The sequence below is a fragment of the Lytechinus pictus genome, chromosome 10, assembly GCF_037042905.1.
Source record: "Lytechinus pictus isolate F3 Inbred chromosome 10, Lp3.0, whole genome shotgun sequence".
In the NCBI taxonomy this organism is placed as follows: Eukaryota; Metazoa; Echinodermata; class Echinoidea; order Temnopleuroida; family Toxopneustidae; genus Lytechinus; species Lytechinus pictus.
Window position 1 is genome coordinate 18,410,609 of NC_087254.1, and position 24,326 is coordinate 18,434,934.

Consider the following 24,326-nt stretch of genomic DNA (forward strand, 5'->3'; position numbering starts at 1 on the left):
GTGTGGGGTGGAAACAGCCGTATTCCAGAACGATTAAACTTGTAACAATCATTGAGGGGTGAGAACTATATCTGCCAATGTGGTCCGGACCTTGGTAAGTAGGTGTTCTTTATAAAGGGCATTTGGAAATAGTTTCTCTATACGTTCTGGCGTCTGGATAGTTTTGCGAACACTCCATATCGATTCATTAAGGAACGCTAGATGAGCTGAATCGTTTTAGCATAAAAGCTGATCGCCAAGTCTTGAAAGTCACAAACTTCTGTAGGCTTTTAGTCCCGGGTTTAGTTCAAATCATGATCCTAATAATTATTCTTGTCTATGAGAGGGATATTTCATTTTGGGACACGCTAAGTGTATATTGTTCATGACAAAGAACCCCATTAAAGCGGAAAATAGGAGTGTATGCTGAGGACTTGGACACTGACCGATCCTGATAATGGTAATTTTCTGGTCAACTTTTAAGTATTTAGCTATTTTTTAATAATACGTATGGATGAATATGATGAAAATATGATGATAAATAGCGGGTAAACAAGATTATCAATTTCCCTGTATGATCGAAATGTTCGTCGAGTATAATTTACATTTACATGTATTACCAAAGCCTTAGTAGGGAGTTTAGCGATTTACAATTTGTTTTTTCTTCAACGTGATTTTATATAATCAGTTTGCATTTATTTCGTTACACACTTTTTCAAAATGAATTATGATATTACAGAAATAATATATTGGATTGTCTCAATAACTATAAATACTTCTGGTAACAAAAAAAATCATGAAACCACAATTTTGGAGGGTTTTCATCCTCATTAGTGGCTTTGATGAGACAAGTTATTTGCTCTCTGTAAATTCCTATAATTGTAAATGATAATAATGATGATTTGATAACAATAAACCTACTAATGCAGCTATTATAATTATTACTGATATAATACATATGGGCAATTCCATAGGTTGGTGGACATGAGCTCAATGTGTCTTTGTACATCTGAACCGTAACGTGAGTAACCACTTTATCTGCACCCCTAGTAAAAACCATGTGTTCTTTATTTTTTTAATTATATACAAATTTGTCTCCGTAATATACTTCTTTGAAATGGATATAATCAACTTTCATAAAAGCCTTGCATGAGGACACTTTTCACTTATGTCCACTTTTCATTTTATGCATGTCCAAATCATGTAACATGAGTAACCGACACATTTCAAAGATTTGCCAGGAGCATAATGAAATTTCCCAAGTTTTGTTTTTATACAAAGGATAGTCAGACTGCGTACTATGTTGTGATAGAGATGTTTAGTTCCTATCAATAATAATGGAGTTACAGCTCCAAGTATGAGTCAAGGTGTCTCCAAATGTAACGTGAGTAACCGTGGAATAGCCCTTCTGCATGGTGAGTGTGACAAAACAAAACATGAAAGGCAGTGTAAAAATTTCCTTACACGTACAGGGATAGATGTAGTGACCGAAGTCGGTAGCTAGCCGACATCAGCCCCCGTCAAAAGTGGTCAAATGTCGCCACCCTGTTACGGGAAGGTGGCTTTTATTTAGGTCAATTACAGGAGGAAGATAAAGTGTTTATATATATTTTTAAGCAATAATTTTGAGTAGTTAGTGTTTCCATATAGACTATTTAATGTTATGAATGAATAAAAAATATACTGTTTATTGAAAAAAGTTGTAAAATAAGCAAAAATACATTTAAATGTTGATTAGTTTTTATGTTGTTATCCAAAAAATTAGCAAAGTTTTTTACGATTTTTTTCCTTATATAATCGATTACAAAATTATTTTAAAAAAATTATTTAAGGTTTAATGTTAGATAAAATTCACTGTCAAGATTATGTTTTATACTTTCATTCTAATCATGAATGATTATGTTTAAGGGTATATATATATATATATATATATATATATATATATATATATATATATTCGTTTTTTTAAATAAATTTGCCGGTCTTGTGTACTTTTATGGTGGTTAATCAAGTAAAATGATTTATGAACTAATTATATATTATGTCGTTTGAATTAATTAATATACTTATGTGGTGATTGTCATAGATTGCTGACTCTCAATGTAATTTCCAATTATCCTTTTTGCTGTTTTACATCTTTTTTTAAAATGTACAATGAAATCAATCAACATACAATGTTCCTCAGTATTTTGGGGTGTTTTTTCGGTCATTCTAATTTCACTTATTTTTTATAGCATAATCCCCCTTTCATGAACCTCGATATTTAATCTTACTCTTATGTTCTTACTTGATTATCTTTTGTTAATTAATAGGTATATATTCCTTTCATGTATTTTTCTTTTTTTCGAAGAACTTTGTATGTGTGAGTCCCCGGACTGTTTTTACAATGTATTCATATAATAAACCGAATTAAATTGAATAATTAAATTGAATTAAAATATATATATATGAGGATGCAATAATATAGTTTTTCAAAAAGGAAGAGAAAAAGAAGAAGAAAGCAAAGCACTGACATTCTGGGGAAGAGCAAGGGTTTCGAGAGGAAAGTGAACTCACTCGACCTGTTATTTTTTCTTCTTTTTTCTTTCTGTTATCATTTCAGATTCTAATGATCATGATGACTTTCAATCTGCATTAGAGACAAGTTGCATTTTCTTCATTATCATTCTCAATGATCGTTTTACAATTATATATTAAGTGATCTTTATTCATTATTTATTATCTTTATTGTATATTTGATTTGAGACATAACAATAAAATCATGTTGTATATATGATACATATATATATATGTTCTCTTCATCCATTTCTTTCACACACAATATATATATATATATATATATATATATATATATATATATATATATATATATATATATATATATATATATATATATATATATATATATATATACATATATATATATATATATATATATATATATATATATATATATATATATATATATATATATATATATATATATATATGTATATATATATATATATATGTATATATATATATATATATATATATGTATATATATAATGTATAAAAACAAATGAAGGTCAAATGTAAATAATGACTTATTGAAAATCAGAAAGTGAGAGGGGATAACTTTAATCCGGTTCAATATCAATATGGAGGAAAATACCGGGAAATGCACCGAGGTGAGCAAAAGGAAGGAAAATGGAGTTCGTCTATTCACTTGAAACACGGAGAATGAGTTTGGTTTCCTACACATTCAGATTTATAGTAAATGACAAAAGATGACACAATGGCCAATTTTGATATATTCTTTTGGAATTGTTTGAGATGGACGGGACTCCCAGTTTCCTTCAGCAGAGCTTGCTTTAGCCTCGTTGCATTGTCCAGCGAGATGTGACATCGAGAGCCGATTTCCAAAGAAGGAATACCACTGAATATCGGTTGGTTTATACTGGGTGCATACTTGTTTGATTTTATGTCAATGGTACATTGCATGCGTTGATTGTATTAAAATAAAAGTTGTATAGCTGTGAATACAGTAAAGTTCAGTAAGATTTAGTGACCGAAGTTCGTAGCTAGCCGAAAACAAGCCCGCCACAAGTGATCAAAGATCGCCACCCTGTTACGGGAGGGTGGCTATAATCAAGGTCAACAATTGGAGGACGTCGTTGTGTTCATGAATATTCTAAAGCAATATTTTAATAGTTAGTTTTTTACGATTTACAATTTTTCCTTTAAATGAGTTATAAAAATGTTCAAAGGTAATTGAGTAACATTAAACAAATATATTTTGAGATATAATTAATGTCTTTCTTGTAATCTGGAAAATATTGTTATGAAATTTATTTAATTTTTTTTTTAATTGACTTTACATAATCGATTACAAATGTTACGTACGCAAGAGTTCAGCGTGAAAAAAACAGACGTTAGTTGGTTTAAATCAATATCCTGAATTCCTTGATTAGAAATGTACGAAAGAAGGGATTATGTAAAGATAATATAATGATAATAGTAATAGTAATAACAATAATAATAATGTTAATAATGATGATAATGATAATAATTATATACACAACAAAAAAGTAAGCCCCCCTTAAACAAACATCCATAATTTCTGAACCAGGAGGAGTTTTAAATATATTTTTACATGAGCGTGGAGGTAATTTTATAAGCTACCATCTAAGTGATTAAGTGAATGCTACAGACATATTTTATGTCATGCTCCAGTGAGCACCGAAAGAAGACAAAATTGTCACTTTTGAAAAATCACAATCCTAATATCATGATTATGTTTTTTTTTTTAGAAAATGGCTCTGTCGCTATACTCCCCGACTGAGGCTAAAGTTATTTAAAACATAAAGTTTAGAGTCAGGAGTGTCGATCCATGTTTCGGATGGCGAGAGGGGGGTAAAGACAACGTTTAAAATTTTCGGCGCGCTTTGTGCGCTAAATTATAATACAGAATCTTAAATGTGAAGCACACCGAAAAATTACACAAACCCATTTCCTTAGAACCAGTAATAACCCCCCCCCCCCCATCGTTAATTGCCCTCATAACACTTATCTATAACATCCATCAGGCCCTGGTGCATGTTATGGATGAAAAATTCTCAAGCAGTTTATTTAAATGCGATTTTTTTTTTCTCGCTCGGTCGCTATACGCTCTCTCGTATTATTAATTTGTTGTTATTGTTGTTGTTTGAATGTTTGTTTTATCATCAATATTTTTGCCATATAATGTTTTATATAATTTTTTTTAATGATAAATAATAATAATATAAGATCTGTGTAGCGCACGTATCCACCTTGCTGGTGCTCAAGGGGCTCCTCATTACCCCGGCTAAGCTAGTCTACCGATTCTGGTGCGCACTGCTTTTTGGGAATGGATTCCTGCCAGTACCCATTTACCCCACCTGGGTTGATTGCAGCACAATGTGGGTAAATTTCTTGCTGAAGGAATCGAATCGAATGTTGTTATATTAATAGCAACGTCGACAATTTCACAAGCCCCCCCCCCCCAAAAAAAAAAGTCTTGAACCGCGCCTGATTTTCTCACGTCTTGATTTCGATAATAGTATTCTCTATAATATACCTAAAGGCCCCCTCACACCTAACCTAATTGCCTGAAATATGCCTTGCGATGGCTGGCGAAAGGCATTTTTAAGAAATCGCTTTCAATGGTAACTGATAGTAAATCATATTTTACCCTTCGTGTTTGGGTTCGTACTCCTTCTGAACTAACAGCTGCAATTATTCAAATTCGCGCGGAAATTTTGAACATGTTTAAAATTTCCCGACGAATTGAGAAATCGTTGGTCATCTGTTTGCATTCGCATCTCTTATTTAGTCTGCGGTAATCGTTCGTTTATCGTTCGTGTGTTATTATCGCGCATAGTCCCTCATCGCCTTTTTGCCACAGTGGACCGATCTCGAAAGAACTCGTAACGAAGCAACACGATGACACAACGAACAAGATTGCCCGATCTATTCCCTCGTCTTCGTTTCTAATCGCACACAATATTAAACCATTGCTCACTGTTCGTTCGTCTTATTGGGTTATATCAACCTATAAGCTTCGCTCGCCTTCGGCCGCAATTTTCTCAAACAGGTGAACCCAAAAATCGATATCCTTCGCATGTCATATTTATCCTTCGCTTACCGTTGATAAAATTTGACAATAGTTACTGATCGCATGATTTGACTGAAATTTTATTTGAATTTGTTGAATTCGCGTGCATTTCGTTCATTTTTCCCATTCGTCACCCTTCGTTCGCCTACATTCGGTCAGGTGTGAGGGGCAGTAGCGTACCGTGACTCGGAGGAGACAAAGCACTGGGGGGGCAAAGCATTGTTCACAGACAATGCACTGCCCCCCCAGTGCTTTGTCTCTTGCGGTTCACGGTACGCTACTGGTGAGGGGGCTTTTACAAGTTTTACTCTAAAATCACCCGACTTAAAAAAACTGCAGAATTCAGCAGCTCGCGTGGTTTCTCTGTCAAATAAACACGATAACATCACTCTTCCATTGATTGTCCATAAAAGATCGCATAATTTTCAAAATTCTACTTCTGGTTTATCATATCATCAATGGATCCGCACCCGATTACAAGTCTCTAATACACCCTGCAAAATTGTTCAAGCAACCTGCATTTGTTCACAAGCAGCTACTAGGTTTTAAGACAGACATTTTTTCATCGTTAGTAATATGCCTTTTACTGACTTCTCTTTAATTTTTGTTTTTGCTCAAGCGCCTTTCAGAGCATTCATCAAAAGGGGAAAGACGGAATATAAATCCCTCGTATTGTCATCATAAACTTGTGCTCAAGGGTTTAGGCCATTACACATGGATTATGTAATTGTTAATTAGACTAGCGTTCCTAAAAATTAGTGACCGAGGTTGGTAGACAGTCGAAGTCGATCTCCGCCACAAACGATCGTAGGTCGTCACCCTATTATGGGGGGATGGCATATAATTCCAGTCAATTATATATCAATGTCGTTGTAACCATCGATATTTTTTAGTAGTTATCAAGATACGCAATTTTTATTTTTAATGAATTATAAAGATATTCAAAGATGATTAAAAACACTTTCAAAACTAAATCATAAAATTGCACTTAAGTAAAGGTTGGTATCTAGCTTGTTATCTGGGAAAATTTTAATCTAAAATTTTATCTAGAATTTTATAGATTTTTTTTAAATCGATTAAAAATGTCAACGTTCGGAGTTTTACATTAAAATTACTATAGATTTATTTGAAAAAAATATTTCAATTGACAAATATAATATTTTATGTTTATTTGACGTATTGAAATTGCTATTGTAAAGACCAACAGGAAAATATATTTTTTATCGTATGTACGATCAAGTTAGCTATCCCTTCACCGGCGATGACGACGTCGCCCTGCTGTCGCTTACAGCAGTGTTGACTTTGTTTAGCTGTACTCCTCCCGCACATATTTAAACCATGGCGCTATAACAAGTCCACCCCAATATAAATATGATTTGAATAAATGGTAATTACATATGTTCAGTAAGGACTTTGTTTCACAGGACAATGAGGATAAAATTAGAATATTTCATATTTCATATAATAAAATATAAAAGAAATAGTAAGTGCCTGACATCATCAGTTTTAACCCATAGATATAATCAATACATCTACATGCTTTACCTCCTTCACCCACCCCAATCCACCCTGTTTTCATTTTCCTTAAATTTTCATCCATACAAAGAATATTAGCCTTCATAAATTATACTTTGAATTAGCTTTGTTTATAATAATAATAATTAGACTTATATCCCGCCAAATCCACTCTGTAGAGTGCTCAAGGCGCTTTTTAGGATATTATAAAAGAAATTAAGAAGAATTGAAGATAAATGTTTTGAGGTAATGTTTGAAAGTTTCAGAGGTCTTGCACTGTTTGATGTCTTCAGGGAGGCTATTCCATAACTTAGAGGATGAGTAAACAAATGATCTTTCATCACAGGTTTTGGAAACTTTGGGGGTAACAAGAGAATTGGAAAAGGAGGAACGTAAGGATCTTGAAGGGGTATAACTTTTGATCAGTGAAATGAGGTACTGGGGACTCCATGGACACATGCCTGTGTGCCATGCAGAGATGCACTATAATTTATAAAAATATCAGATATGTTTGCAGCTTTTTTTTTTCTTCAAATGTACTATCATCTCGTTGCGTAAAAAGCTCTTTAGCCCCCCCCCCCCCGGGGGGGGGGGGGGCAGTCAAGTGTATTGCTGTACACATGCGTAACCAAATTATTTCCAATTAACACCCCCTAAACAATTTTTTTTTTCTCAGTGTGCAAAATATAACCCCCTTAACAAATTTTTCACGGGCTTGTTATATTTGCACATTAATTTTGTGCCCTCAACAAGTTGTCGTCAGAATATGACCCCGGGGAAAATGCTTGGGGAAAAACATACCCTAAACCCGGGGGGGGGGCACTTACATTGACGAGTGGATACCATGCGCGACCCAAAAAACACGTAAAAAGGATGTCTTTTTCAAGATAGGGCACGTTACGTACGTAACGTGATAAGGGTGTCAAAAACACAAAAATAATGAAAAAAGGGTATCTATTTCGCTAGGAAAGCTACGTGTTTAGGGTCAACTTTGCGGGGATGATAAAACAAAATTAAAATGTTTTATAAAGGATGTCCTTTTTGCCCCAACACTACGTGTTTAGAGTCCGATTTGCCCTAGGTGTGGAAGCTGGGGCCGTACTAAACCAAATGGTGTGTAAATTGTAAAGGTTAAACCGACGACCGACGGACCGTTTTAACAATAAAATATCGCTGTACTTGTTTAGGGGTTCATTTTAGGGAATACTTGCCAAGAGTGTCGTTTTGTTTCCAATACTTGTTAAGGGTAGGGTTTCAGACGCCAATACTTGTTAAGGGGTGCATTTTCAGAATATGGAAAATACGTGTTTAGGGTGCTTTTCGAGACCCCTTGGTCGCGCATGGTATCCACTCGTCAGTGGAAGTGGCCCCCCGGGACCCTAAACACGTTTGGCTAGTCTTAAAAAAAGCTTTGGAAAAAAAACCCTTAAAAACGTTTGACCTCTCGATTAACCATTGACCAGTCTTTCAAAACCACCCTTTTTCTTGAAAATCTGTGTTTTTGATACCCTTAACGAGTGCACGCGCGGCCCTCGTCCAAAACTGAAAAAACACCCCTTAATTTAAAAATGATTTTTTTTTGGTCACGCATGTGTACAGCGATGTATTTGACGTACTGCCCCCGGGTCTGTAGGCCTATTGTGATGGCTAAAACAATTTTTCACCTTCACTCTAAAAAATGAAATTATAAATCAGCTCAGAATTTAAAAAGCGCAGCCTGTGCGCGTTAAGTTAACGTTCATGATCGCCGTTTCAGGAAATTTTGACTTTTCCAGGAAAGGTTATGAACTTAGGGAAACGAAAAAAAATCCAGGAAATTTCAGAAAATCCGAAAATTTCAATTAGCAACTATCAATATTCAGGTTATATTTAAATAATTTTTTACCTCCATACCGGTATACGTCGGCTCAAAATTTCCGCTCGCGCTCCGCGCACGCATTGTTCCTGAATCTATTACTATCATATTTGTACTTTTTCTCTTTCGTTCTTTTTCTCTTCTTTCACTGCGCCTTGGGCACTCTGCCGAGTGGATTTGGCGCATTACAAATCACATATATTATTATTATTATTATTATTTTGTAGTTTTGTTCCTATTTTTAAAGAGGGCGTGAAAAAAAAATGCTAAATTCCTTGATTTTGGCCACCTGGACCAAATTTAGGCCCTCTGTATTATTGCCCGATTATATAGGTAACCGGTAGGCACTTATGAACCAAGTTTGAAAGGAGACTCGTAAAATTACGTCACTCTCGCCGATGAATATTCATTAGATCGTGGTCGTGCGTGTTCAATACACACTGAGTACAGCTGGCATGCAGAAAGTTATACTAGTATGCGAGGAACTTTGGCTCCAGAGACAAGTTGTCAAATAACGTGTGTGTGTGTGTACCATCGGCTGGTAGTATTCCATGCTGTACTTCAAGCCGCGTCGGAGAGAGTGCATGGCAATTCGGTAAAACGAAGTTTCCGATATAAAGAGATAATAACACTATGTACAGTAGGCCTACGTTGAGAGGCAAATGTCAGATCAGGGGAGGCAGGAGTACAATTTTTTTTTGAAGGGAAGAATAGTGTAGAATAAAAGGTAATATATATAGCCAATTGATCTAGGTGAGGGATTAAGCTTATGGTGAACAATGATGACTTTGATGTTTAAAAAAAAAAAGAATGAATATACCTTACCTGAATATTATGGTGAAGCCAATTTAAAAGGAGGTGAGGCAAGTTTCAATGGAGGTTTCTAAAAAGAATAAACTGTACTACAAATTTAAAAGGAGGCGAGGCAAGTTTCAATGGAGGTTTTTAAAAAGAATAAACTGTATTATATGGTGAAGCCAATTTAAAAGGAGGTGAGGCAAGTTTCAATGGAGGTTTTTTTAAAGAATAAACTGTACTACAAATTATGGTGAAGCCAATTTAAAAGGAGGTGAGGCAAGTTAATTTTCAATGGAGGTTTTTTAAAAGAATAAACTGTACTACAAATTATGGTGAAGCCAATTTAAAAGGAGGTGAGGCAAGTTTCAATGGAGGTTTTTAAAAAGAATAAACTGCATTATGGTGAAGCCAATCTAAAAGGAGGTGAGGCAAATATCAATGGAGGTTTTTTAAAAGAATAAATTAACTGTTCTACAAATTTAAAAGGAGGCGAGGCAAGTTTCAATTAAGGTTTTTAAAAAGAATAAACTGTATTATATGGTGAAGCCAATTTAAAGGAGGTGAGGCAAGTTTCATGGAGGTTTTTTAAAAGAATAAACTGTACTACAAATTATGGTGAAGCCAATTTAAAAGGAGGTGAGGCAAGTTTCAATGGAGGTTTTTAAAAAGAATAAACTGCAATTATGGTGAAGCCAATCTAAAAGGAGGTGAGGCAAATTTCAATGGAGGTTTTTTAAAAGAATAAACTGTTCTACAAATTTAAAAGGAGGCGAGGCAAGTTTCAATAAAGGTTTAAAAAAAAATAAACTGTATTATATGGTGAAGCCAATTTAAAGGAGGTGAGGCAAGTTTCAATGGAGGTTTTTTAAAAGAATAAACTGTTCTACAAATTTAAAAGGAGGCGAGGCAAGTTTCAATGGAGGATTTTAAAAAGAATAAATTACTGTATAGGTGAAGCTAAATTAAAAGGAGGTGAGACAAGTTTCAATTGAGGCTTTTAAAAAGAATAAACTGTACTACAAATTATGGTGAAGCCAATTTAAAAGGAGGTGAGGCAAGTTTCAATGGAGGTTTTAAAAAATAATAAGCTGTACTACACAAATTATGGTGAAGCCAATTTAAAAGGAGGTGAGGCAAGTTTTAATGGAGGTTTTTTAAAAGAATAAACTGTTCTACAAATTCAAAAGGAGGCGAGGCAAGTTTCAATGGAGGTTTTTAAAAAGAATAAACTGTACTACAAATTATGATGAAGCCAATTTAAAAGGAGGTGAGGCAAGTTTCAATGGAGGTTTTTTAAAAGAATAAACTGTTCTACAAATTTAAAAGGAGGCGAGGCAAGTTTCAATGGAGGTTTTTAAAAAGAATAAACTGTACTACAAATTATGATGAAGCCAATTTAAAAGGAGGTGAGGCAAGTTTCAATGGAGGTTTTTTAAAAGAATAAACTGTTCTACAAATTATGGTGAAGCCAATTTAAAAGGAGGTGAGGCAAGTTTCAATGGAGGTTTTTAAAAAGAATAAACTGCATTATGGTGAAGCCAATCTAAAAGGAGGTGAGGCAAATTTCAATGGAGGTTTTTTAAAAGAATAAACTGTTCTACAAATTTAAAAGGAGGCGAGGCAAGTCTCAATTAATGGAGGTTTTTAAAAAGAATAAACTGTATATGGTGAAGCCAATTTAAAAGGAGGTGAGGCAAGTTTCAATGGAGGTTTTTTAAAAGAATAAACTGTACTACAAATTATATGGTGAAGCCAACTTGAGAGGTGAGGCAAGTGTAAAATGATGTTTTAACAAAGAATGGATATTATGTTGAAGCAAACTTGAAAGGAGGTGAGGCAAGTCTACAATGATTTTTTTAAATGAATGATAAGTGTAGACTATAATTCGAATGATGAAGCCAACTTGAGAGGAGGTGCATATGAGGCAAGTGTAAAATGATGTTTTAACAAAGAATGAATATTATGGTGAAGCCAACTTGAGAGGAGGTGAGGCAAGTCTACAATGATTTTTTTTTAAGAATGATAAGTGTAGAATATAATTCGAATGATGAAGCCAACTTGAGAGGAAATGCATGAGGCAAGTCTACAATGAGGTTTCTAAAAACAATGAATAGTGAAGAAATATATTGCAATTGCTTTTAATAATCCACAAAATTGTGCAGTTATTTATTTCATGCAAATTGCTATTAATTGATTATGCTCATTTGTGCATAATTAGTATACTATACCTATTCCTGTAACTCCCTAAATAAAGCTCCAAATGTTCTAATTTTTGGTTTAGAAACTCTTTGTGGCGTTCTTTGATAATGTATTTTTTTACCTTTGCATTGCATTGGTTTTTTTTCAACGATGCTGGGACTCTCGTAACAGCTAGCATAAAATAAATCAGTTTAGTTCAACAAAACTAAAAACAATTAGGCATTTATGAATTTTGGTTGAAAACGCATATTCCATCAATTGACGTGGTACACAAATATCACAATTGAGCCATTTTTGTCTGATATGCACTTACAAATTAGGCAGTGTAGCTCAGACGGTTAGAGCGCCTGTTCCGGATAAGATCGTAGATCTCAACGTGCGTGGGTTCGAGTCCCGCAGCATGCCGGAAGACGTCTAACAAAAAAAAAAAACTGATGCTAGCGTTGTGTGTTAACGTGCCTCACCGCTGTGTTCGGTGCGGGTGTGAATGCAGCTGGAAAACACTCCGTCCATCGGAAAGGACGCAAATGTTGGTCCCGTGTATAGGAGAGTCACAACCTATATGCACGTTAAAACCAATACACTATTCGTCAAAGAGTAGGGTGTTCACCCGGTGCATTGCACCTGCCGGTCCCCGGTACTACAATACTGCAAGAATCTTCAGGATTGAAGGAGGCAGTGTAGCTTGAAGAAGAAGAAGAAGAAATTGTTTGGTAATTTTCAGAACCCAGTACCCGGGCTTCGCAAAACTGGTCTCAAAACATGCAAAAGACTTTTTTTTTTTAATCGCAGAGCTCAGAGCCCCCCCCCCCCCAGCGTAAAAAGGTTAAGTAGCGCATTCATTTTGAACTTTTCCATTTCCCAAATATATGTAATATCCCCTCCCCAAAAATGCAATTATCACTGAAATGGAATGTACATAATATATTTTTTAATAAGCCAGGTTATGCAAAATAATCATCATGTCATCCTTTGTCAACAAGAAATCTGTACATGTCCTCTAGGAAATACAAATACCTATTAAATTCTAAGTTTTGAGTTTGTAATTAATTTACTTAGCAATTTGGCTGGCTTAACAAAATGCTTAAACTTATATATGCAGATCAGATCTCAGAATTTACCTTATCCAAATTGAAGTAAATACTAATACCCATTTTGATGTTATAAATTTTGAGCCATTGAAATTTGCCTAGCTCGCGGCCTCCTTTTAAATTTGTAGTACAGTTTATTCTTTTTAAAAACCTCTATTGAAACTTGCCGCACCTCCTTTTAAATTGGCTTCACCATAATTTATAATACAGTTTATTCTTTTTAAAAACCTCCATTGACACTTGCCTCACCTCCTTTTAAATTGGCTGCACCATAATTTATAGTATAGTTTATTCTTTTTAAAAACCTCCATTAAAACTTGCCTCACCTCCTTTTAAATTTGTAGTACAGTTTATTCTTTTTAAAAACCTCCATTGAAACTTGCCTCACGTCCTTTTAAATTGGCTTCAGCATAATTTGTAGTACAGTTTATTCTTTCAAAAAAACCTCCATTGAAACTTGCCTCACCTCCTTTTAAGTTGGCTTCACCATAATTTGTAGTACAGTTTATTCTTTTTAAAAACCTCCATTAAAACTTGCCTCACCTCCTTTTAAATTTGTAGTACAGTTTATTCTTTTTAAAAACCTCCATTAAAACTTGCCTCACCTCCTTTTAAACTGGCTTCACCCTAATTTGTAGTACAGTTTATTCTTTTTAAAAACCTCCATTGAAACTTGCCTCACCTCCTTTTAAATTGGCTTCACCATATATATAATACAGTTTATTCTTTTTAAAAACCTCCATTGAAACTTGCCTCGCCTCCTTTTAAATTGGCTTCACCATAATTTGTAGTACAGTTTATTCTTTCAAAAAAACCTCCATTGAAACTTGCCTCACCTCCTTTTAAGTTGGCTTCACCATATTTTGTAGTACAGTTTATTCTTTTTAAAAACCTCCATTAAAACTTGCCTCACCTCCTTTTAAATTTGTAGTACAGTTTATTCTTTTAAAAAACCTCCATTAAAACTTGCCTCACCTCCTTTTAAACTGGCTTCACCCTAATTTGTAGTACAGTTTATTCTTTTTAAAAACCTCCATTGAAACTTGCCTCACCTCCTTTTAAATTGGCTTCACCATATATTAATACAGTTTATTCTTTTTAAAAACCTCCATTGAAACTTACCTCGCCTCCTTTTAAATTTGTAGTACAGTTTATTCTTTTTAAAAACCTCCATTGAAACTTGCCTCACCTCCTTTTAAATTGGGTTCACCATAATATTCAGGTAAGGTATATTCATTCTTTTTTTTAAACATCAAAGTCATCATTGTTCACTATAAGCTTAATCCCTCACCTAGATCAATTGGCTATATGTAATACCTTTTATTCTACACTATTCTTCCCTTCCAAAAAAAATATTGTACTCCTGCCTCCCCTGATCTGACATTTGCCTCTCAACGTAGGCCTATATACTGTACATAGTGTTATTATCTCTTTATATCGGAAACTTCGTTTTACCGAATTGCCATGCACTCTCTCCGACGCGGTTTGAAGTACAGCATGGAATACTACCAGCCGATGGTACACACACACACACGTTATTTGACAACTTGTCTCTGGAGCAAAAGTTCCTCGCATATACTAGTAGTCTGCATGCCAGCTGTACTCAGTGTGTATTGAACACGCACGACCACGATCTAATGAATATTCATCAGCGAGAGTGACGTAATTTTACGAGTCTCCTTTCAAACTTGGTTCATAAGTGCCTACCGATTATATATCGATGAAATTTGGGATTCAGTTTCGGGAAATTTATTTTGGAGCTAAGGAAACACTGGCTTGGCTTTCCATACTCGCGGCGTGGAGGATTTTTTTTGGATCTCGTAATACAAGGTAAATTTGTAATTTGTTGTTAATGTTATTGGTTTTTAAATAATTATAATTGTGATAGCTTATGAAAGTTGTGTTTTTGAAAAATTAGTACCTGTCTCAGAGCTTGTCGTACCTAACTAAACTTAACCTAGTCATGTTTGTCTCTATCTCACCAGCGCAGTTGTGCATTGACATTGTACTATTGTAGTCCCACCCGTTCAAATAAGTGTCCTGAATTTCGAGACCTAGTGGCTAGTCAGTCACGATCTCTTTAGTCTTGGAGTTGGACTTCTTCGCCGTTGTGTTGGGCACGCACACTTCTGTCACTAGGGGCCTAGGCCACTCACACTTCAGTCAGTCTGCAAGTCCCTATGTTAATGAGCAAGATTTATCCAAGTCCTCTCGTGGCTGAATTCATATTCCTGCAAAATCTCGTGAATTGTGAATGTGAGACTTTTTTCTCAAAGATAGGCTCGGCAAAGGACGCTAGCTAGATGGCGCTATCGCGGAAGTGATCGAAATTTGTACATGCAAAATAGTCAACTTTTCAAAGCGTTGCTCGCGGTATCGCCTGGCCCTTGGTATCGTCTTTGGTGGGGTTGATGAACATGGTCATGGAGTTTGCCATCTAGACTGTATATTATAGTCTTGAAGACTCCATGTCTTTTTAAAATCCTTTGACATATACTTCTTCATCATTGGAGTCTTGAAAAATCAAAGAAGCAAAACACTGAAAATTTCATCAAAATCGGATGTAAAATAAGAAAGTTATGACATTTTAAACTTTCGCTTAATTTCGCAAAACAGTTATATGCACATCCTGGTCGGTATGCAAATGAGGAGACTGATGATGTCATCCACTCACTAATTCTTTTGTATTTTATTATACGTAATACAAATTATTCTGATTTTCTTTTCATTGTCAAGTGAAAAAACAATTAGTTCCTCCCTGAACATGTGGAATTAGCATTGTTTAATATTATATAGTTCAGTCAAGTGGGTCCTTATTGTCAAATCTATAAAAAACGAAATATTGTATAATTCAAACAATTAAAAACAAATGTAATAGTGAGTGATGGACATCATCGACTGTCTCATTTGCATGTCACTGAGTTGTGCATATCACTGTTTTGTGACAAATAAGCAAAACTTTAAAATGTCATAACTTTCTTATTTTACATCCGATTTTAATGAAATGTTCAGCGTTATGCTAGTTTGATTTTTCTCTATTTATTCAAATCAACATTTTTTTGGGGTGGACTTGACCTTTAAGAGTTGTTACAGTTTCTACTTCCTGACTCTACTGACCAAAATACATTATTAGTGGACTGCACCAGAGTAGAAGAAGAAGACTGTCTTCATGTTATGTAGTACTTAGTAAGAACAAAAAATTTATTATTTTTTCAAACTACTGAAAAAATCACTGTTTTTATTGTGGCATTGAAATGTTGCATTTTATGAATTAATTTAGTGCATGAGTGCATAACTTTTCCCCTCTCATTTCTTCCCTGTTATCTTGTTCTTCTCTTCTTACTTGGTAGAAGATGTCGTGGGTACTGCGTAGATTCCTTTCTAGACAACTACATGTATGTCAAAGTTGCCTTCATCAGACCAGGCACCCAGTCCGGCTTCGGTCATCCCAGGCTTCTAGTAACCCAAGGGTTTGCATCATTGGAAGTGGACCTGCAGGGTTCTATACAGCACAGTCATTATTGAAGGTTAGTATTGGGGGGGGGGGGGACCATTGAGAGGAGAAGGGGGAGGGGTGGGGATGTGGGGTGAAGGGCCACCCAGTCCTGCCTCGGTCATCCCAGGCTTCTAGTAACCCTAGGGTATGCATCATTGGAATACATAATACCAACATGCTTATATAGCGCATATCACTGCCAAATGCATCCCTATGCACTTGATTGGTTATTATTACCCTGGTTTTAGCCCCGCAGCCTTTTACAGCGCGGTGGCATTTCAAGGAATAAATTCCTGCCAGGTACCCATTTACCTCACCTGGGTCGAGTGCAGCACAATGTGGATAAATTTCTTGCCGAAGGAAATTACGCCATGGCTGGGATTCCCTTGGAAGTGGACCTGCAGGGTTCTATACAGCACAGTCATGGAAGGTTAGTTTTTGTCTCACCTGCATAGCAGAGTGAGACTATAGGCGCCACTTTTCCGACGGCGACCTAAGGTTAAGTTTTTGAAATGTCATCATAACTTAGAAAATATATGGACCTAGTTCATGAAACTTATACATAAGGTTAATCAAGTATCACTGAACATCCTGCATGAGTTTCACGTCACATGACCAAGGTCAAAGGTCATTTAGGGTCAATGAACTTTGGCCGAATTGGGGGTATCTGTTGAATTACCATCATAACTTTGAAAGTTTATGGATCTGATTCATGAAACTTGGACATAATAGTAATCAAGTATTACTGAACATCCTGTGCAAGTTTCAGGTCACATGATCAAGGTCAAAGGTCATTTAGGGTCAATGAACTTTGGCCAAATTGGGGTATTTGTTGAATTACAGCCATAAATTTGAAAGTGTGTTGGTCTAGTTCATAAAACTTGGACATAATAGTAATCAAGTATCACTGAACATCCTGTGCGAGTTTCAGGTCACATGATCAAGGTCAAAGGTCATGTAAGGTCAAAGAACTTTGGCCACGTTGGGGGTATTTGTTGAATTGCCATCATATCTCTATAAGTGTATTGGTCTAGTTCATAAAACGTGGAAATAAGAGTAACCAAGTATCACTGAACATCTTGTGCGAGTTATAGTAGTTTTCAAAATCAGCACTGCTGCTATATTGAATCGCGTGATGCAGGTGAGACGGCCAGAGGCATTCCACTTGTTTAGGGTGGGGACCATTGAGAGGGGGAGGGGGAGGGGCGGGGATGTGGGGTGAAGGGGCAATTAGTTCAGCTTTAGTCATCCCAGGTCTCCAGTAACCCAAGGGGGTCATAAAGATGTGTAAATTTTTGTACAGGCATATATCCATGTTAATGACTCGTGAGGACCTGTTCGAGTGTTTATTTTATGTATCACAATAAAATTGATAAAAAAATCAATGCCATTTAAACAGAAGTTGAATAAATGGTTTGCTTGAAAATGGGAAAATTTGAACTTTAGACAGGATAGTGTATATGTAAAAGGAGTGAGAAAACAAATGGAAAAGTTATTGACCTTTGAAAGTTGGGATTACAAAATATATGCACAATCCCCCCCCAAAAAAAATTGAGTGGTTGTTTCTCACATAATGCAGACATTCCTTCCATTTGTCATACACTGATTCATGGTTTTCTCTTTATTGCTGTTCCTGAGAGGGAAACTACTGAAAATACATTGTTAAAGGTCTTTATAAAAGAATATGGCCCTCCTATTTTCAAAGAGAACATTTATGTACAGGAATCATTGAGAAATAATTTATGTTACATAACCTCATTGCATTTTGCCAATTAAAATAATGATTTGATTTTATGCTTGATATCCTTACAGGGTGACAAGTCATTACATGTAGACATCTATGATCGTCTTCCAGTTCCCTTTGGTCTTGTTAGGTACGGTGTGGCCCCAGACCATCCAGATGTTAAGGTAACAAGTTTTAATGACCACCTTTATAGGTGTGCATCCAAAATCAGATGCACATCAGTGAGGGCATTAGTAAAAACTATTGTACATTTGAGACAGTTTTGGGGAGGGGATATACCACACCCAGGGGCCACTGAGCTATATTACCGTGGCCATGCACGATCACAGCTTTTACAAACCCACCCTAAACAAGTTTTATCAATTGGTCAATTCTATACCCTATTCAAGTATTTTCACATGCATTTTTGACAATTTTGCCCCCTGAACAAGTATAACCCGTAAAAATATATGAGTTTAACCCCACAACCATGCCCTTTTTCCCAATTTTGTCCTTAAAGACACCCTAAATGTGTCACATGCATTATGTGACATGATCAGCAAAAAGTCCCCTTTTTATGTGTTTTTTGGTTGTACGTGTGTACAGCAATATAGCATCACCAAGACTTAAGTACAGCAATATAGTATCACAAAGACTTAAGTATGATTTTAAGTCATCAGATTAGCTGATGACAGCAAATTTATCTATTTAAAACTACCATACAAGTTGCATCATGAAATACTCCTTTGGTCTTAAATTTCTGATCTTAACACATTGTCTCTTGGAACTGGATTGTGTCTATTTAGTTTGAAATGGGTTCTTTGAATTCATATTCACTTTTCATGTTTTTGGTTCACAGAATGTGATAAACCAGTTTACAACCCTCGCGACAGCTGGCCGTTGTTCCTTCATAGGCGGAGTGAGTATAGGCAAAGACGTCCAGGTCAAGGAACTTTTAGAAGCATACAGTGCTGTTGTGTTGGTAAGCAACACTCTAATCTACATACACTTGATAGGTCTAATTCGGTTATGATATACTTTCTCAAACTATATAAAGGCCACTACTGTATATGGTCCCAGGTCCAAGTCACATGTTTTATTAAAATAAGTGGAAATAAGTTATTGATGTATAATGCGTAATAAAGAGACTGATCATTTACTATTTCTGGAAAGCAAGAATAATTACCAGATCCATATGCCCCTGCTCAGCGAGTTATTTCGTAGGGTTTGGGAGCACTGTCACCAGGGGCCCGTTTTATAACTAGATACAACTGTTGTAACTTTGCCATTATGTCTGCTACCATGGAAACCTTGATTGTGATTGGCTGCTAAGTCCTGTCATCATGGTAGTTTTATGGGATGGGTACCTGGCAGGAATTTATTCCTTGAAATGGGTGTGCGCTGTAATCTTGGTAATTACGGCTACCAAGCTACAACTGGGGTAATAATATCCAAGTCCTTTGGAAGCGCATAGAGACATTATTCATAATTGTGATATGCGCTATACAAGAACTGTATATTATTATTATTATTAGTAGTTTTAGTTATGGCAAAGTTAAAACAGTTGTAATTCTTTTATTAAACAGGCAGAGGCCTTTATACTGTAGTGTTAACCTGACTTCCCCCCCCCCCCAAAAAAAAATGATGCTTTAGCACCTATATGGTGGATGAGCTACATGTATGATTAGAATAATAATTTAGTACCTTGTAATAAGCTCAGACACCAGTATCAGTTAGAAATTATTCCTTGATTCTTTAGCACATACATCGTTGTGTCAAATAATGCCTTGTGTTTTAAAGCTACACGATTATTATTGTAGAGATAATCGTGAGTATTGTTTTCTTCCTTAAAAACAATAAACAGAGTTATGGTGCTGAAGGAGATAAGATGTTGAACGTACCGGGTGAAGATTTACCAGGGTTTTACTCTGCTAGAAAGTTTGTTGGGTGGTACAATGGACTCCCAGAACATTCACATGTGAGTATTTGTATTTTAGTGAATATTGCAATGAACAATATTGTATTGGGAAAATGTCATGATTTAAAACATTTTTTAAAATCAAAGATCTTTTGAATAAAAAATTATAAATGGATTTAGAATTTTATTTAATCACATGATAAAATTTAAACAAATCAATAACTCACAAGTTATGGGGATACTCTTTAAAAACCCAGATTGGTAAATTGAAAGAACATACTCAAATGTATTAGTTCATTAATCATATAAATTACAGTGTAACACTATTTGAATTATGCATTTTAATAATAAATCATAACTTTTGTTTTAAAAATCTATTTATGATGATTTTTCCTTTCTCTTCTCTTTTAGCTTGATCCAATGTTGGACACAGACACAGCTGTGGTGATAGGTCATGGGAATGTTGCATTAGATGTAGCTAGAATACTCCTCACTCCTATAGATATACTAAAGGTTAGTCATGATGTTGAAGGTGATCAGGTGACAGTAGTCAGGTGATAGTTAATGTGATCATGTGATGGTGGCAGAGTTGGTGTATATTCACTTGGTCCACAAGCCGTTGGCCTACTTCTTTAAATCCATTTGATCTATTTGTCACTTTGGTCGGCACTACACTTGGTCAAATACCCATTCAGTCTACTTGTCATTTAGTCTAATGCCTAGATGGTCTACGAATGGTAGAAGGGATAAATGCCAGAGAGACCAAATGGATAGTATATGAAGTGGTAACCCAGGGGCCGGAGCCCAGGACTCGTCCGTGTAATATTAGGCAGACATGGGTACTCTCCAAAATGGGGTAGAATGGGGTCGCAATAGCACTCCAAATAAAAGGGGGAAAAATAAATTATGCAATTACCTTGATTATATGGATGATGATCTATCGTGACACAGAATCCTGACTTCGAGGCACAAACTGGACCCTCAAAAAAAGGAAAAGTTAGACCTCTATGTCGCGTTCGTTCTCGGTATCGATCGGCCATTTTGTTTTCAATTTTGTATGAAGGAGAATGAACGAGACAGAACTCTTCCTTTTTTTTGAGGGTCCGGTTTGTGCCTCGATGTCAGGATTCTGTGTCACGATAGACCTTCATCCATATAATCGAGGTAAGTGCATAATGTATTTTTCCACTTTTATTTGGGTTGCTATTGTGACCCCATTCTACCCCATTTTGGAGAGTATCCTCTGCCTAATATTATATTCCCTGGGTTAATGAAGTGGTTTAAGAGGAACTAGGATTAGATCATGCGGAATAGGTTTGAATGGAAAGTAGACAAAGTGGGTGGAGATCGAGTGGCAAGCTACTGTCATATTGATCAGGTGATAGTAATGATGAGTGCCATAGGGATGATAATGATGAATCTGAATACACGATGATGCTGATCATTTTAATGATGATGTTAATGATGGTGAGGATGGTGAGGATGGTGAGGATGATGATTGCAGTGATGATGATGATGAAGATGATTACGATGATGATGATGATGATGATGATGGTGATGATGGTGATGATGATGATGATGAAGATGATGAAGATGATGATGATGATGGTGAAGATGATGACAATGATGAGAATATTGCTGCTGATGATAGCAAATTGTATAGAAAATTTCTAAGATGAATCCATGTGTCATCTCATCTCTGCATCAAAATGTTTAATTTTCTTTGAATTAAACTTTAGTTATAAAGGATTATTATTTTTCTTGAAGTGCCATGATCTCTGAAAGGTGGACCTGTGCACTACATAAGTATTCACGATTATTATTATTATTAATGCAAGGCACTTTAGCAAAAGTCTGTGCCATGTCTTTGAGCAGGTACCCACTCAGCATCTTTTCATTTCTGATCCTTTGTCATCAACGATAGACAAATCAGTTGGAAATCAGAATAACTGTTATGAAAGAGGCTTTGCAAGGATTAATAGGAATATACACCTCACAGACTTGAGTTGAGAATCAGAAAAATTGTTACAAAAGACGCTTAGCAATATGACTGGAAAAAGACTTTTTTGTTTTAAGTGCCTATTAACCTACATGAGAAAATGTAAGCTATTTTTTTTGTTTTCATACATTTTTCAATAGAAAACCGACATCACTGCCAGTGCCATTGAAGCCTTGACAAGGAGTAGAGTGAAGAGAGTCCATGTAGTAGGAAGGAGAGGTCCTCTAAACATCTCATTTACAATCAAGGAATTAAGAGAAATGATCAAACTACCTGACTGTAGGACAGTCATTGATCCAAGTCACTTTGAAGGAATAGAGTCAGCCATTCCAGGTATGGTATCAGACTTATACTGACATCCCATGACAAAATGAACCAACTCTGTAGGATGAGTTTCTTAGTTAATAAGGAATATGTGTCATTGTTTTATGTGTAAATATAAGAGCTAATTGCTTTTGAAGATTTTTTTTTTAAAAGAAATTAGACCCCAATCCCTCAACCCTAAAATGGCTGGGGGGGGGGGGGGTGATTCAACCCCTCCTTGATATTTTCCGTGACTTTTTACTTTGAAATCTTGCGCATCTTTTGTGATCAAATATGCGATGCTGGGGTACACTATTGCGAATTGCAAAATTACTCAAAATTATGTATAAAGTCCATGTCAGACCCAAAATTGCTCAAAAACGTGATATTGTGTATAAAATCAATGTAAACTGAGTTTTCTCATCTTATTCATAATGATACAATTATTTTTACTTTCATATACTGAAATTAGCATGATTATGCTTCAAAAAAGGTTCTGCAATAAATTTTGGCCCCCCAAAAAAATGAAAATCAAAAAGTTAAAAAACAATGTAATACATAAGGAATTCATAAAACAATGTAATACATAGGAAATCAATATTCAAAGCAGAATTTTATCATTTGGAATTATTTGGAATGGTATAAAGAATATTTTCATGAACCTTAAATTAGCATCTCGTAGCCTTTTTTAATGAATTATAGCAAAAATTATGATTTACAAATATATTTGCATAGTAAATTTGTATAAAAAGAAATAATTAGTTTAGAAAAATGAAACATACAGTCTAGCAGATTACCTCACAGATCACTTTTATGCGAATTTATGCATAAAAGAGATCTCGGGCGGGGGGGATTGATTAAACTCTTTCGGCCAGCTAACACCCCAAATAAAGCCCGGCTTGGTTAGGGTTAAGCATCATGTAGAGCATACAGAAAATATTCAAAATTAATTTGAAAAAATCAGTTACTTCCTTTTGTCATGGAATGGCAGTATTACTTTAAATGTCATTATAATTCTTGTAGAATACACTGTACATGTATATCATATTCATTTGAGCCAATTATGCTATGCAGTCCGAGAGAGTCCTAGATACTGACTATAAAGGCGACAAATCTACTAGTAAACAGTAGGCTATAGTCCATTCAATATAGGGTTTGACCCACCACTAATTGCAACACGAGATATTCTACTGCAATGCTTTCAAGGAAGGTCCCCTAAACAACATACTAAAAGTCCCAAGAAATCCAAGCAGTGGAAATTTATGAAATTTGCATATTATGTAAATTAACCATAAAAAGTTAGAAAAATAAGGAAAATAGCCCAAAGATTACAAATTGAGTGTCCAAAACAATTTAATTTGAGCGAAAATTCATGATAAATAACTGTATTCAATGTTTTTTTTTGTCAAAAGTGCAAAAAATCTATCTAATTTGCATAATATGCAAATAAGCATCATGATATGGAAAAAATGTCAAGGTATTGGGATTTTTCTCACATTCATTGCTTGAAAATTTCATTAATGTTAAAATTTACATGCTGCTATCACTAAGGACGTTGAATACAATTGTATTCAGCTTAGTACGTGTCTGTAGTCTAATTTGCATATATTATGCAAATAAAAGTATCTAACATCTTATAAATATTCAAGAAAAGACACTGGTGATACATCCGTCAAAAATTGCAAGTAGGTTACCTATTGAAATTGGAATATGGCAATACCTTACAGGAAGGTTTCCTAAACACCATATTAAAAGTCCTTAAATATACAAGCATATAGGAAAATCACATTTTATGCAAATTAGCCATAATAAATTAAAAATAAGGAAAATAAT

At 35.2% G+C, this 24,326-nt stretch overlaps 1 protein-coding gene across 1 annotated transcript; it reads left to right on the plus strand.

Moving 5' to 3' along the window:
• The first annotated feature begins 14,821 nt into the window (after positions 1-14,821).
• LOC129269930 (NADPH:adrenodoxin oxidoreductase, mitochondrial-like) lies at positions 14,822-23,007 on the plus strand. The gene is made up of 7 exons (XM_054907372.2): positions 14,822-14,884; positions 16,405-16,581; positions 18,363-18,458; positions 19,133-19,255; positions 20,138-20,251; positions 20,603-20,704; positions 22,331-23,007. The coding sequence occupies exons 2-7, from the start codon at positions 16,408-16,410 to the stop codon at positions 22,544-22,546; spliced, it is 825 nt and encodes a 274-aa protein (XP_054763347.2). The 5' UTR covers positions 14,822-14,884; positions 16,405-16,407; the 3' UTR covers positions 22,547-23,007.
• The last annotated feature ends 1,319 nt before the right edge of the window (positions 23,008-24,326 follow it).

Coding starts and splice junctions, on each gene's coding strand:
- LOC129269930 (XM_054907372.2), top strand. CDS start 16,408: ATGTCGTGGGTACTGCGTAGATTCCTTTCTAGACAACTACATGTATGT. Junction 18,459..19,132: donor CAGACCATCCAGATGTTAAG/GTAACAAGTTTT, acceptor TTTGGTTCACAG/AATGTGATAAACCAGTTTAC. Junction 20,705..22,330: donor CTCCTATAGATATACTAAAG/GTTAGTCATGAT, acceptor ATTTTTCAATAG/AAAACCGACATCACTGCCAG.